The sequence below is a fragment of the Nomascus leucogenys genome, chromosome 6 (assembly GCF_006542625.1).
Source record: "Nomascus leucogenys isolate Asia chromosome 6, Asia_NLE_v1, whole genome shotgun sequence".
Taxonomy (NCBI): Eukaryota; Metazoa; Chordata; class Mammalia; order Primates; family Hylobatidae; genus Nomascus; species Nomascus leucogenys.
The window spans coordinates 663,689-677,386 of NC_044386.1; the positions used below are offsets into that span (position 1 = coordinate 663,689).

General features: G+C 52.7%; 1 protein-coding gene across 4 annotated transcripts in view; it reads right to left on the minus strand.

The window, feature by feature from the left end:
• Positions 1-1,680: 1,680 nt before the first annotated feature.
• BRD9 (bromodomain containing 9) overlaps positions 1,681-13,698 on the minus strand; it is a 28,529-nt gene continuing 16,511 nt past the window's right edge. For 2 of the 4 annotated variants that reach the window (XM_012501705.2, XM_030813882.1), the window contains 4 exons: positions 9,389-9,427; positions 8,340-8,442; positions 3,252-3,419; positions 1,681-2,404 (listed from right to left, as the gene is read on the minus strand). In XM_012501705.2, the coding sequence (XP_012357159.1) occupies positions 2,304-2,404; positions 3,252-3,419; positions 8,340-8,442; positions 9,389-9,427 (411 nt within the window). In that variant the 3' untranslated portion in view covers positions 1,681-2,303. The remainder of the gene's footprint in view (positions 2,405-3,251; positions 3,420-8,339; positions 8,443-9,388; positions 9,428-13,698) is intronic. The other 2 variants (XM_030813881.1, XM_004088187.3) reach the window with 1 other exon arrangement.

The window sequence follows — 13,698 nt, forward strand, 5'->3', positions numbered from 1 at the left end:
GGTGGAGGGGCCCACGGGCTGCCAGCAAGAGCAGAGGCTGCCGGAATCCCAGGAGGCCACGCATGACCTCCCTGGACAGCTCCAGCGACCACCAGGGCCCTCTTAAGTCCTGCAGGATCAGCTGGCCAGGGTGGCCCCGTATCTGTGCAGCCCAAGGGGCAGTGGGAGGAGCCCTGGACCCTCCACCCCACTCCCATCTCCTGACCCAAGGGGAGACTCTCAGCCTATAGGCCACCCATAGGCCTCTTCAAGACGCCCCCTCATTGCACACTCACTAAGACTGAAGCCACATGGTGGCTGCTGTCCAGTGCCCCTCTCTGCTGGGACCCTGTGGACCAACAATGCCGTCCGGAGGGACAGCCAATTTTGGGGGCCTCAGGGAGTGAGGGGTGCAGGAACAAGGGCCAGGCCACCAGGAAGCCAGGCAGGGAGGCTGTCTCCCACAGCTCAGCACTGCCTGTGGGCTACACCTGACATCCACCCAGAAACTGCTTCAGAGTGCTAATAACTCGGAGGGACGGCCACCCACGCCTGCCACACCATGAGGGCACAGCTGTGTCATCTCGATGCAGGCTGCTTTGTGCTGCTGTAACAGAACGCCTGAGACTGGGTAACCTGAAAGACACGAGGCTTATTTGGCTCATGGTCCTGGGGCTGCAAAGTTTAAGACAGGGCCCCAGCATGTGGCGAGGGCTCCTCCACTCACAGTGGATGTGGAGCGAGGTGTTCAGAGCTCGGAGGTGGGAGGACGCCTGACTCCACAGCAACCTGCTGTCAGGAGCCACGCTGTTCCTGAGCCCAAGCTCTCCAAGGCCGTACCTGGGGACCCGGCTGTGGGAAGTGTCTGTCCTGTTAGGGGAATCCTGGCCTCTGGAGTCCCCATGGAAGCGGGGTGCAGTACACAGCCCCACTGAGCTTGGACTCCGGATGCTCCCTTTCCCAGCCTCCCTGCAGCCAGGGCGCCCTCCCAGAGTTGGGGGTGGGGAGCAGAGCCTGCAGGCAGCCACTGAACAGTGCACTTGGTGGCATCCAGGGACAGGACGGCAGGTGCAGCTGTGCGGACAACCATGGAGTCTGCTTCCTAGCCAGCACGGAGGGCGCAGCCCAGGCTCTGCCCCTCGTCTGAGCCCTGTTCACAAACTCTTCCTGTGAGTCAGCTGCTGTGGCTTCCTTATGCTCTGTCCAGAGGCAATGGCTTTGCTCCCACTTCCACCAGGGCCCAGGATGGACCTCAGAACGCTCAACCACGACACAAGAGCACCGGCCACCCTGCTCACCCAGCGTCAATGGCCTGCGAGGGTCAGCCCTGTGGTCCCGTGGTGTGAGGGCCCAGGCACTGCATACTGCCCCCAGGGCCTCTTCAGTCACAAATGCCTCTGCCCCCAGGACGACTGAGCTCCCATCTGTGCCCGGCGTCTGGAAGGTGTGGCTTCTTCACTTTCAAGTTTCCATGGTCACAGAGCAGGGCACACTGCAGGAGGTGCTGCTGGGCGCACAGGTGCACCCGACATCACTGTGGGCACGACAGCTGGGCCGGAGGACCACCACCAGCTGGCAGGACACAGCACCCTCTCGTGCTGGGAGCAGTCTGGTGCGCTTTGGCGCTCTGTGTCTTGTGACTGGGAGCTGTGTTTATGGTATTTTGCAAATACTAACATAAATGGGCACTCAGTAAACACACCCAGTTAGAAAACATTTTATGGACACGGAACACCCCACTGTAACGGGCAGGCAGAATGCACTCCTTTCTCGAGTTCATCAATTAAACAGAAAACAGGGGAGCTGTCCTCACTGCAGCCTGGCCCTGTGCTCCTCACTGGCCCCTGCGAGGCCCCTACCATGGCCTGCCTGGGAAACACAAACTATGACAGGAACACGCAGGACTGATACAGAATGAGGCCAGACACACCCATGCCTGTGCCTCCCTAGAGCGAACCCAGGACAGTGTGGCAGACAGAGGTGTCTACACTGGCAGAAACAAGGGCTGGAGCCACACGATGCTTGGATAGACTGCATGCAGCTCTGCGTCCTGGCCACACGCCCTTCGCGTATGACTCCACTCCTCAGGGTTCACGGGGCTGTGTACAGACTCTCTCTGCTGACACGATGGCCATATGGCCTTCGTGTATGACTCCACTCCTCAGGGTTCGCAGGGCTTGGAGACTCTGCTGACACAATACCACAGACAATTCATTACCTCCCCAGGGCTGCTTCCCGCATGCCAAAGGGGGCAGGATCCAAGTCCTTGTCTGGTGACAAAAACTCTACACATGCAAAATAAAAGAGCTGAAGGTGGTCTAGAGTTAGGTCTTGGCGGAGGCCGCAGGCTCTGGAGACTGAAGAAACTCATAGGGGTCGTGGGTGACGTCTGGCTGCTCCCCGACACTCAGGCGAGAAGGGCTTCCTGCAATTTTTAGAACACAGGACTTCAACACACAGGACAGACCCGCAGCACACGTGGGGCTCCTGGGCCCAAGGTCTGCTTCATGACCTACCACCAGGGCTCAGGGACTCCCAGGACACAGGGGCACCTCTCACTCCCTGCCACGGAGAGCTGTGTGTAGAGACCCTGGAGCCAGGGGTCACCCGGACCCGGCACACAAGCACGGATGCTGCTCCTGAAGGAGAGAAAGCTCCTCGGCCAGGAGTCCCTCAGACACAGCCCAGACCTCAGGGCAGTTCCCAAAAGTCATACTGGGATATCGGGGGCCTCAGAATTTGACCCACGGCCCTCCAGAGCCTGCTCCATGCACTGTTTAGTTAACACCCTGATCACAAGGTTAATGGGATCAAAAATACTGGTCTTTTTCCAGATGGTTGCAGCTAAATCTCTGCAGCTGAAAAACTGTTAAGATTCACTCTGCTGATAGAGGGATTCAGTGTTTACAAGTGGGAACAATCCCCTGCCCCCAAAACCACTCCAGGACACATGGCCAAGGAAGCCATGCTCTCTCCCCAGCAGAAACACTGGAACCAGGGTCCACAGAGGGCACAGGGGTGGACAGAACTGGGGATGGGATCTGGCAGAAAGCCTGTAATCCAGTGTGCAGCCAGGCCAGCATCCCAGCTCCGCTCCGGCTCTGCACCCTGAGGCCGTGACCTGAGGACGTCTGTGGAAACCGACCTCCACGACAGCACAGCTGCCTCTGCAGCCTCCAGCCTTCCCACAATGCTGCCCCACCACCTTGTCTAGACGCCACACTGACTGTGCTGGGGTCCCCGGGGATGCGGCGTGGGTGGGGGCGTCTCACCCAGGTGGTGCTGGTCCCTCTCAGAGGCGTTGGACAGGGAGCTGAGGTTGGACGATGGCCGAGAGCCGCCGCGCTCTGCCTGTGCTTCGTGCAGGTCCTGCAGGAGCTTGGTCGTCTCATCCAAGTTCAAATGGCTGTCGTCAGGGTCCAGCTCCTTCTTCACCTTCCCTGTGTAAACAGGACAGGACCCCACATTGGCTGAGCTCAGGCGGCCCATCCACCCTAAGGGCAGGAGCGCACTGCCCATCCAGATCGGACCTCTCTGCTCAGGACAATAATTGCTCTGGAAGCTGAGTGGACGAGCTCACGGCAGACAGGTGGACAGGCCTGGAGGACAGACGTTACCCTTAGCAGTGAGCGAAGGGAAGGCAGACACCCAGGGTCCTTTGCGCAAGGAAAGCATCAGACAAGACCAAGCACTGCACAGACCACGTCATGTCACGCACAGAAACCATGGAGGGATGTGGCCACAACCCAGGATGGACCTGGCGTGGGCTCCTGTCCTCAACACACAAAGGCCAGACAGCTTGATGGAGGGTGCAAGAGGCCAGCAGACCATGGTACCTGCCCAGCTCACTGTGGAGCAGGTTCCAGGTGACAGCCATCGGGGACCCAGCACGTCCAGCTGAGAAGTGGAAAGGACGAGCTCCCAGCCCACTCCTGGACCGTGCACCAGACATGCCAAGAGCCTGCACACGGGTCTGTGGTCACCTGAGCCCCACCAGCCAGGGCCTCCAGTCAAGCCCTGGGAAAGGTGCAGCCAGCAGGGGACCAGCTTCACCCACCCCAGGGTGGCTCTGGATTTACCCTAACAATGCCTGGGGAAGGTCCCACAGAGTCTAAGACACTTCTCAAACTCAGAACAAAGGCCGCCAGGCCTCAAAGGTGTGTAAGCAGACCTATCATCCAATGGCGTCAACTACAAACTCCACCTGGTATCCAGTAAATGATTCCCACACAAAGGGGCAGGAAAACATGGCCCCAAACCAGGGGAGACTCAAAGCTGAGATCAGGGAATCAGTAGACAAAGTGTAAGAACGGTGACTACAGACATGCTCTGTAGAACTGGGTAATAGGCAGAGGCTAGAAGTTTGGAGACCTTAAAGACAGGAAGATGAGGGAAAGTTTGGAACTTCCTAGAGACTTCCTGAATGGCTGTGATTTAAATGCTGATAGTGATATGGACAGTGAATTCCAGGCTGAAGTGGTCTCAGATGGAGATGAGGAACTCATTGGAAACGGGGGCAAAGGTCGCTCTTGCTATGCTTCAGCAGAAACTGACAGCATTGTGCGCCTGCTCTAGAAATCTGTGGAACTTTGAACTTGAGAGAGATGATTTAGGGCACCTGGTGGAAGAAATTTCTAAGCACTAAAGCGTTCAAGAGGTGACCTGGCTGCTTCTAAAAGCCTATGCTCACTTGCATAAACAAAAAAATGACCTGAAACTGGAACTGACATTTAAAAGGGAAGCAGAGTGTAAAAGTTTGGAAAATTTACAGCCCAGCCATGTGGTAGAAAAGAAAAACCCATTTTCTGGGGAGCAATTCAAGAAGGCTGCAGACATTTGCATAAGAGGAGCCAAATGTTAATACCTCAGAGACATTTCAAAGACCTTTGCGCAGCCCCTGCCATCACAGGCCTGGAGGTCTAGGAGGGAAAAATGGTTTCGTGGGCCAGGCCCAGGGCCCCACTACTCTGTGAAGCATTGGGACATGTGCCATGGTGCTCTGTGTAACAGCCATGGCTAAAAGGGACCAAGGTACAGGGCTAAAAGGGACGATCCTTCAGAGCCCGAAGCCTTGGCAGCTTCCACGTGGTGTTGGGTGTGTGGGTAGGCAGAAGGCAAGAGCTGAGGTTTGTGAGCCTCTGCCTAGATTTCAGAGAATGTATGGAAAACCCAGGGTGTCCAGGCAGAAGTCTGCTGCAGGGGCAGGGCCTTCATGGAGAACCTCTGCTAGGGCAGTGCAGGGGTGAAATGTGAGGCTGGAGCCCTCACCCCACACAGAGTCCCCACTGGGGCACTGCCTAGTGGAGCTGTGAGAAAAGGGCCACCGTCCTCCAGACCCCAGAATGGTAGATCTGACAGCTTGCACCATGCCATCTGGAAAAGCTGCAGGTACTCAACACCAGCCAGGGAAAGCAGCCACAGAGGCTGTACCCTGCAGCGCCACAAGGGTGGGGCTGCCCAAGGCCGTGGGAGCCCATCCCTTGCATCAGTGTGGCCTGGATGTGAGACAAGGAATCAAAGAAGATTCTTTTGGGGCCTCAAGATGTAATGACTGCCCTGCTGGGTTTCAGATTTGCAGCCTGCAGCCCCTTTGTCTTGGCTGATTTCTCCCTCTTGGGATGGGTCTATTTACCCAATGCCTGTACCCGATTTGTATCTTGGAATTAACTAACTTGTTTTGGATTCTATAGGCTCACAGATAGAAGGAACTTGCCTTGTCTCAGATAAGACTTTGGAATGTGGACTTCTGAGCTAATGCTGAAAAGAGTTAAGACTCTGAGGGACTTGTTAGGAAGGCATGACTGTGTTTTGAAATGTGAGAAGGACAAGAGATTTGAGGAGTCAGGGGCAGAATGATATAGTTTGGCTCTGTATTCCCCCCACAAATCTCATGCTGAACTGTAATTCCCAATGTTAGGGGAGGGTCCTGGTGGAAGGTGATTGGATCATGGGGATGGATTTCCCCCTTGCTGTTCTCTGTTCTCATGATAGTGAGTGACTTCTCACGAGATCTGGTTGTTTCAAAGCACTTCCCCCTTTGCACTCTATCCTGCTCTGCCAGGTAAAGACATGCATGCTTCTCCTTCATCTTCCGCCATGATTGGAAGTTTCTTGATGCCTCCCAGCCATGCCTCCCATACAGCCTGAGGAACTGTGAGTCAATTAAACCTCTTTCCTTCACCAATGACCAGTCTCAGGTGGTTCTTTATAACAGCGTGAGGACAGACTAACACACCACAGCACATCAGCACCAAGCTGTTGAGAAGTAGTAATAAGGACAAAATCTTAGAAGTGCTGAGAAAAGCAGCTGCTGTGCAGAAAAGTGCTGTCACAGCAGCCTGGGGCCAGGGTCCCCTGGAAGGCGAGGCCAGCCACGGCTGGCGTCTGGGGTCCCCCCCAGTGCTAGGGATTGTTCACAGCTCCAATGACAGGAACAGAGTGGTTTATGCTAAAGCTCACCTTCCCTCCGGGAGTCTGGATTTTGGTACCTGCCTGGCAAGGGGGTACCCTGTGACCAGACCCCAGTGACCCTGGGCACCAAGCCTCTGATGAGCTTCCCTGGTGGGCATTTCACATGTGTTGACACAGCTCAATCCTGGGAATTAAGCGTGTCCCACGTGCCTCTGCTGGGAGTGGATCTGGGCCTCACGCTGGATTTCCCTGGATGTCACCCGTGCTCTTGTCCCTCTGCTGCTGTTGGCACCCTTCCCCTATAATAAATCACGGCCGTGTCTGAACAGAGCCAGCAGAGACAGGTGGAATGTCACCACGCTAACCAGTGGGACCCATGGATCCAGCCACCACAAATGCTGCTGGAGGTCAGAACAGCTGGGGGGCGCCACACAGGCAGCCTCCCAGGTGAGGGCTCAGTCGCCAGGATGGCCCCATTGGCTGATGCCAACTGAAAGCCCCAGGCTGTGGTCTGTGCTTCCGACTATCAAATGGGGTTCCCACAAGACCTGACTTGAGCTCTGTGAATTTCCTAGAGTGACTCACAGAAGTCAGAGAAACATCTGCAAACGAAAAATAAAATTCTAAGCCCCACGGACTGAACGGACTCCCACTCTTGGCCGAGGGCACTCCAAAGTCAACCTGGAAAATGAGGTCAGGCCATGATGTGAGGCGGGATTGGACTTGCCTCATTATCCCCGCTTTCGGAATTCAGGCACAGCTGACCAGCATTAACTTTAAAACAGAGATCTGAAGGCTGACAAAGCAGACTCCGTGGTAATAAGACACCAAATTCCGATCCAACGCTAGTACAGCATCACGTGATAGATGGCAGGCCCTGAAAGAAACTATTTTATCTCAAAATAGATTTTCTTTGACATATTTTGAAATGGCCCTGCAAAGCTGTCTCTTGTGGGAAAAATCTACATTCTGTAGAGAATCTCCTTCCCCTTCCAAGTCTCTTCCTGACCCAGGAGAGATTTAACTAAGAATCTGGTACCTTTCAGGGCCTGATAAGCGACGTTTACCATCTACTCTACTCTTTTTGAAGCTACCTGAAGCTTCATCTATGTGACAAGAACCTTGACTTGTACAACCACTTATCTTAACCATGCACATTTCTTTCTGACTTCAGCTCTTCAGAGCTTAACCTTTTCAAACAAATGCCCATCAGGAAATCTCAGAATCCACCAATGACCCGACGTTGCTCGCTTCAAGTTGTCCCGCCTTTCCAACACGAACCAGTGTAACAACTGACATGTACTGACTGATGTCCTCTGTCTCCCTAAAACATATCAAAACAAGCTGCAGACCTGTCCTCCTTGGCAAATGTTCTTGGGACCTCCTGGGACTGTGTCACAGCCACGGTCTTCACATTTCACTCAGAAGAAACCTCTCTAAACACCCTGCAGAGTTTGACTCTTCTGTCCACACACTAGGCTGACATTTACCCATTTATTATATGGGGTCTCACCCAGGGTACGGATGGCCCCCAGGTGAGAGCAATGCAAAGGGGGACCCGTGGGAAGGGGCTGCCTTCTTCCCAGAGCCCCCAGGCGTCCGGCACTGAGGAGGCTCCCAAGGGAACCCCACCTTTTGGGATTTCACAGAGGCGGTAGGCAACACTGATGAAATCCACAGCCACTGGGGATCGGCCAGATCCCATCCTGAGGTTACCCAGGGGCTGCAACCACTACTCATTAGCTTAAAAAACACACTTAACACTCAGGAGATTCCAAGGGTTTTAGGAGCTATGGGTCAAAAACCTGGGACAAAGACCAAATACTGTAACAAAAGATTTTCCTTGCATCCCTGCCTAGTCAGGAAGGGAGAGGAGGTGGAGGCCACATGTTTTCTTCCTCTATCACACTTTCACCAGGTCCCGTGGGAAAGTGCCTGTTACAACTCACCCAGAGAGCTGAGCACGGAGATATCCACGGAGACGTCGGGATACGACTTCATCGACATGAACTCCAGAACAGAGCCACTGCTGTCTCCTAGGGTGTCCCCAACCTGTGGAGACAGACAGGCATCAAGCACAAATGAAACATCAAACGAAAAACGAAATGTTACTTAATACTCGCCATTGAAATCACTCTAATTATTTGCTAAGCGTGAACCCACCCCTCAGTAAGTGACAAGACCAAGTCCTGTTCACTGAGGCTGCTGTTCAACGGACTGTCAGGTTGGAGCTCATGAACAGATATGCAAATCCATGTCAAAGAAAAACCTACTCAGACCAACAATGCAAACTAACAATCCTTTGCTAACCTTTTGGGGCTAAAGAAATTGGGGAGGGACATTATGCAACAGAAAGACATACGGAATTTTAGGGTCCAGGACTATTTCTCAGGCACTTCACAGAGCACACCACATTCCCTTTCCTTTCCCAGCAAGGCGTGTCCTCAGGGCTAGACTACAGCCACCCTAACACACACTCTCTCATCAGCTCCCTGCAGCCCAGCCTCTGCCCTCAGACAGATGTTAAGGGGTCTCTTCAGGTTCCCAGGGACCCCAGACCAAAGCCCATGCCTGCTGACTGTCAGAGACACACACCTGCCAATCGGCAGGTACAGCAGTCTGGGCTCACAGCACTGCCCTGCCAGCACTGGCCCCAGAGCCCACTGTGCTAGGGACAACAGCTGCTACTCGCCAAGCAGGTCCCAAGCAGGCCCATCCTGCCCACTCCTTGCAAGGGTGTCCCACAAGGACAGCACCCAGCGGGGACAACTGCTCTGAAACTACCATTTCTGGATTTGGAAGAACGTACTGCGGCTTCACACCACTCACCTCAAGTCATGAAAAGAGCAGGAGAAACACTATTGATCTTACTGATCAGAAACAGACTCCGTTTCTAAACGCTGTCATACGCACAGACCTCCCCACCTCAAAGGCTGGACACAACTTTCCCTGCGAGAATCCTAACGTTAGGCTCGCCCTTCCATGCTCAGAAACTCACCTTGGCTTCATCTGGAGGTTTCATGGGAACATTTCTTCTCTGAAAAGTAAATGAAGACAGAAACTAGTTTTTCCAGAGTGATTTTACAGAAATGGACAATTCGCTGACATTACACACACGTAAAAATGGCTCGTGCGCTTCTGCGAATTCTGTTCCCCAGTCACGCCATCTTAATGGATTAAGGCTGGGGGTCCTGCAAGCCTTCTTCATCACCAGCCGCTGAGCCAACCACAGCCAGCCCCCCACTCAGCGCCAGGATTGTGTGCCGGGGACAGCGCTCCACAGGGTGAGACGGAGAGGACAGAGAGAGAGGATGCCGATGCTGTTTCGGCAGCCTTGGGTGGCTTAAAAAAGAAAAAAGATGTGCCTAGATCCTACGGGAAGCTTAGGATAAAAAGGGCCTGGTGGGTTCCACCTGGAATATGACCAGGTGCATGAGACCAGCTTGAGTCCTGCAGGGGCAGGTGTGTGCAGGAGCGAAGGAGGCAGACACCTCCTGGCAGTGCCTGTGGCAGGTGGGCCGGGCCGTGCATTCTCTCCTTCCACAACTGTCAGCCTCCATGGCACACCCGTCCTGTGCTCCGGTGGAGCGGTGCTTTAGTACGCACTCTATCGTGTGTGATCTTTGTTCGAAATAATGTTTCTCAGATTCAATGACATCAATTTTCACAAGCTTTTAATTAGAAAATGAATACTGCTGTTCTGTTCGCGTCTGTTTCCCCGCAAGCCTTCAGGCACTTTAGTCCTGAGCATCATTTACTGCGGGGGTGCACTCGGGGTCCCTCAACTCCGTATCCAAGTTCACGTTCCCGAAAGGAATCCAACTGGAACCCAGAGAGGAAACCACAGAGCCATCCCATTTCCGGGCTGTGAGGGGGTCACTTTCCCTCCCCCACAGCAATGCCTGATTCTAACGCTGTGTTGGAGGGCCGGCTTCCCGCCTGGAGGGAGCCTGCAGGCCACAACACTCTGGGAGGGTGACCAGAGCTCAGGGTCAGAACCACACGGGCTGGTGCGGCAGACTCTGCAGAGGGGGCTGCACCTCAGAGCTGCAGAAATCTGCATGGGGACTCCCGCCTGGCTGCAACCCTCTCTTCAGGGGCCTGCGAGCCCCCCAAGCATGGAAATGAAGGAAAATCTTGAGTTCCTTCAAGGGAAATTCCAGTTACTTAGATAACTCTGAGAAGTAAATCAGCAACTTGATAAGCAAGAAGGTAACAGTATCCTAAAACAGCCAAGGAAGCTGGAGTCAGATGTTTGTTCCCTGTTTGTTCCCTCCCTACCACTCTGGGAGGCCGAGGCAGGTGGATCATCTGAGGTCAGGAGTTCAAGACTAGCCTGGCCAACATGGCGAAACTCCGCCTCTACTAAAAATACAAAAATTAGCCAGGTGTGGTGGTGCATGCCTGTAATCCCAGCATTTTGGGAGGCTGAGGTGGACAGATCACCTGAGGTCAGGAGTTCAAGACCAGCCTGGCCAACACGGCGAAACTCCGCCTCTATTAAAAATACAAAAATTAGCTGGGTGTGGTGGCGCATGCCTGTAATCCCAGCTACTCGGGAGGCTGAGGCAGGAGAATCGCTTGAATCTGGGAGGCAGAGGTTGCGGTGAGCCACGATCACGCCACTGCACTCCAGCCTGGGTGACAGAGTGAGACTCTATGTCTCAAAAAGGAAAAAAAAAAAAAAAAAAAAAAAAGAAAGTAAAGATAACATCATAATGTATATCCCTGAGTTGTCTTTCAGAAACCTGGACCCTCCACCTAGGACCTCCCCACCAAACTAATCTACTGGCATGAAGGCCTCAGATAAGGAGAAACTGAAGACTGAGCTCTGACCCCGTTCTTTGTTCTGAATTTCTTCCTGAGGGGCCTGGAGGGAGCCACACCCACAAACCTAAGCTAACATTCTTTTCTCTTCAACCCAAATTTTTAAACAAAACTTCTCCTCCTTAACCAGCTGCAAATCAGAAAACCTTTGACTCCACCTACAACCTACAAGGCCCTGCTTGCAGATATCACCCTTATAGGCCAAGCGGACGTGTAACCTGTGTCCTTATGCATGATTCTGCCTTTCAGTTCTGCTTTCCTGACATCTACCCCTGCTTTAAAAGCCTTGCCTGTAGCCAGTGGGGGAGGCCAGGATTTATACATGAGCTTCCTGGTCCACCTGGCTTGGCAATCTGCAAATACACGTCTCCTTTCTACCACAAAACCTCGGAGTGGGTGTCTGGGTTTACTGCACCAGGCATGTGGACCCCAGTTCATCTGTAACAAGCACAGATGAAACCATCAGGTCAAGCGACTGACCACTCCTCGGGAGCCATGAGCCAAATGTTCTCAGAGCCTGGGCAGGACAGAAACTCATCTGAACTCCACCCACAGCAGAGACCACGCTGAAAAGTCAGGGCTCCCGAAGGGCCACTCCTTAGCATTAAGGCCACACGAACCCTAGAATAAGGCTGCCCTGGACCCACCGCAGACAGGTCTGGTAGGATCAGGCCATCATCCACAACTAACAACTGCCAAAATGATCATCAATATTCTCTGGAAGAGAGCAAGAACCCAGACCTGCCTTGCCCAGCGGACATAATGCGAGCACACACCTCATTCTAAATGTTTTTTAATCTTTTTTTTGAGACCGGGTCTTGCTCTGTTGCCTAGACTAGAGTGCAGTGGTGCAATCACACTGCAGCCTCGACCTCCCGGCCTCAAGTGATCCTCCCGCCTTAGCCTCCTGAGGAGCTGATGACAGGTACATGCCACTGTACCCAGCTCTTAAAATTCTAGCTGCCACATTAAATTACTCTTTTAACTTTCAATTAACTAATGCATTTTACTTAGACAAATTTATTGAAGATGTTTTTATTCCAACATGTAGGCCATAAGAAATCGTTACTCATATTTTTACGTTTTTTGTATTGGTTTTTTAAGATCTAGTTTGTAGCTCACACATCACATCTAAATTCAGACTGGCCACATTCAAATTTCCCAGCGGCCATGTGGCCAGTGCTTTTTTATCAGACAGCGAGGGTGAGGACTGTCCACCAGGCACATGCACAACGGCCCACAGCTCCAAGTGCAGCAAAGTGTCAAACAGAAACGGAACCGGAAACGGCAGAGGCGACAGACTCAGTGACTGAGGACTTCAAAAGCAGCTGCAATAAATATGATGAACATGGCTCAAGGATGTAAGGAAAAACATACACACAACATGACAGAAGAGAAGATACACAAAAGCAGCAAATGGAGCCCCAGCGATGAGCAGCGCAGGGCGGCATCATCAGTGGAAACTGATCTGGGATAATAGGTTTAGGTGTGGCCAGAGAACAGGTTAGTGAACTTAGCCAACAGCATCAGAAACTAATCTGCAGCAGCCTGGTGCAGCAGCACAGTGTCGGTGCCATGTGAGATAACACGAGCTGTCCTCACCGTGCCACAGTCCAGCAGGAGGAGGAAGAGGCAGTGGTGGAAAATGACATTTGAGTAATGGCTAAAAATCTTCCAAATATGATGAAAACTACAGACAGATCCAAGAAACAACAAATGCTAAGTAGAACCCAAAGAAAAGCCCACCAAGGCACCTGGAAAATACAATGCTGAAAATCACTGACAAAGAAAGATAAAAGTTTAAAAGCTCTTAGAGCACCGGCCAGATCCCGTCACGCCGAGGGCCTGGGAGTGAGAAGCCGAGGCTCTGCGAGCCGCACACTGCCTGCAGCATCTTCTTCTTCCTTTTCTTTTAACGACCTTTTAAAGATGTAAAAGACATTCTTGGCTTGTGGTCTGTACAAAAGCAGACTGCAGGTCAGATCTGGCCTGCGGGCTGCAGTTTGCCAAAAAGACACATCACATGTGGAAAACAAAGATGAGAATGACTTCAGATGCTTTTTTTTTTTTTTTTTTTTTGAGATGGAGTCTGGCTCTGTGGCCCAGGCTGGAGTGCTGTGGCATGATCTTGGCTCACTGCAAGCTCCGCCTCCCGGGTTCATGCCATTCTCCTGCCTCAGCCTCCCGAGTAGCTGGGACTCCAAACACCTGCCACCACACCCAGCTAATTTTTTGTATTTTTTAGTAGAGGTGGGGTTTCACCATGTTAGCTAGGATGGTCTCGATCTCCTGACCCTGTGATCTGCCTGCCTCGGCCTCCCAAAGTGCTGGGATTACAAGCGTGAGCCACCATGCTTGGCCCAGATGCTTTTTTATAGCAACAATGCAAGTCAAACCTATTTTACAGTAGATGGTAAAAAAGGTCATCTAAAATTCCATACACAGGGAAAATGAATTTCAAAAATGAAGATGAAATAAAGA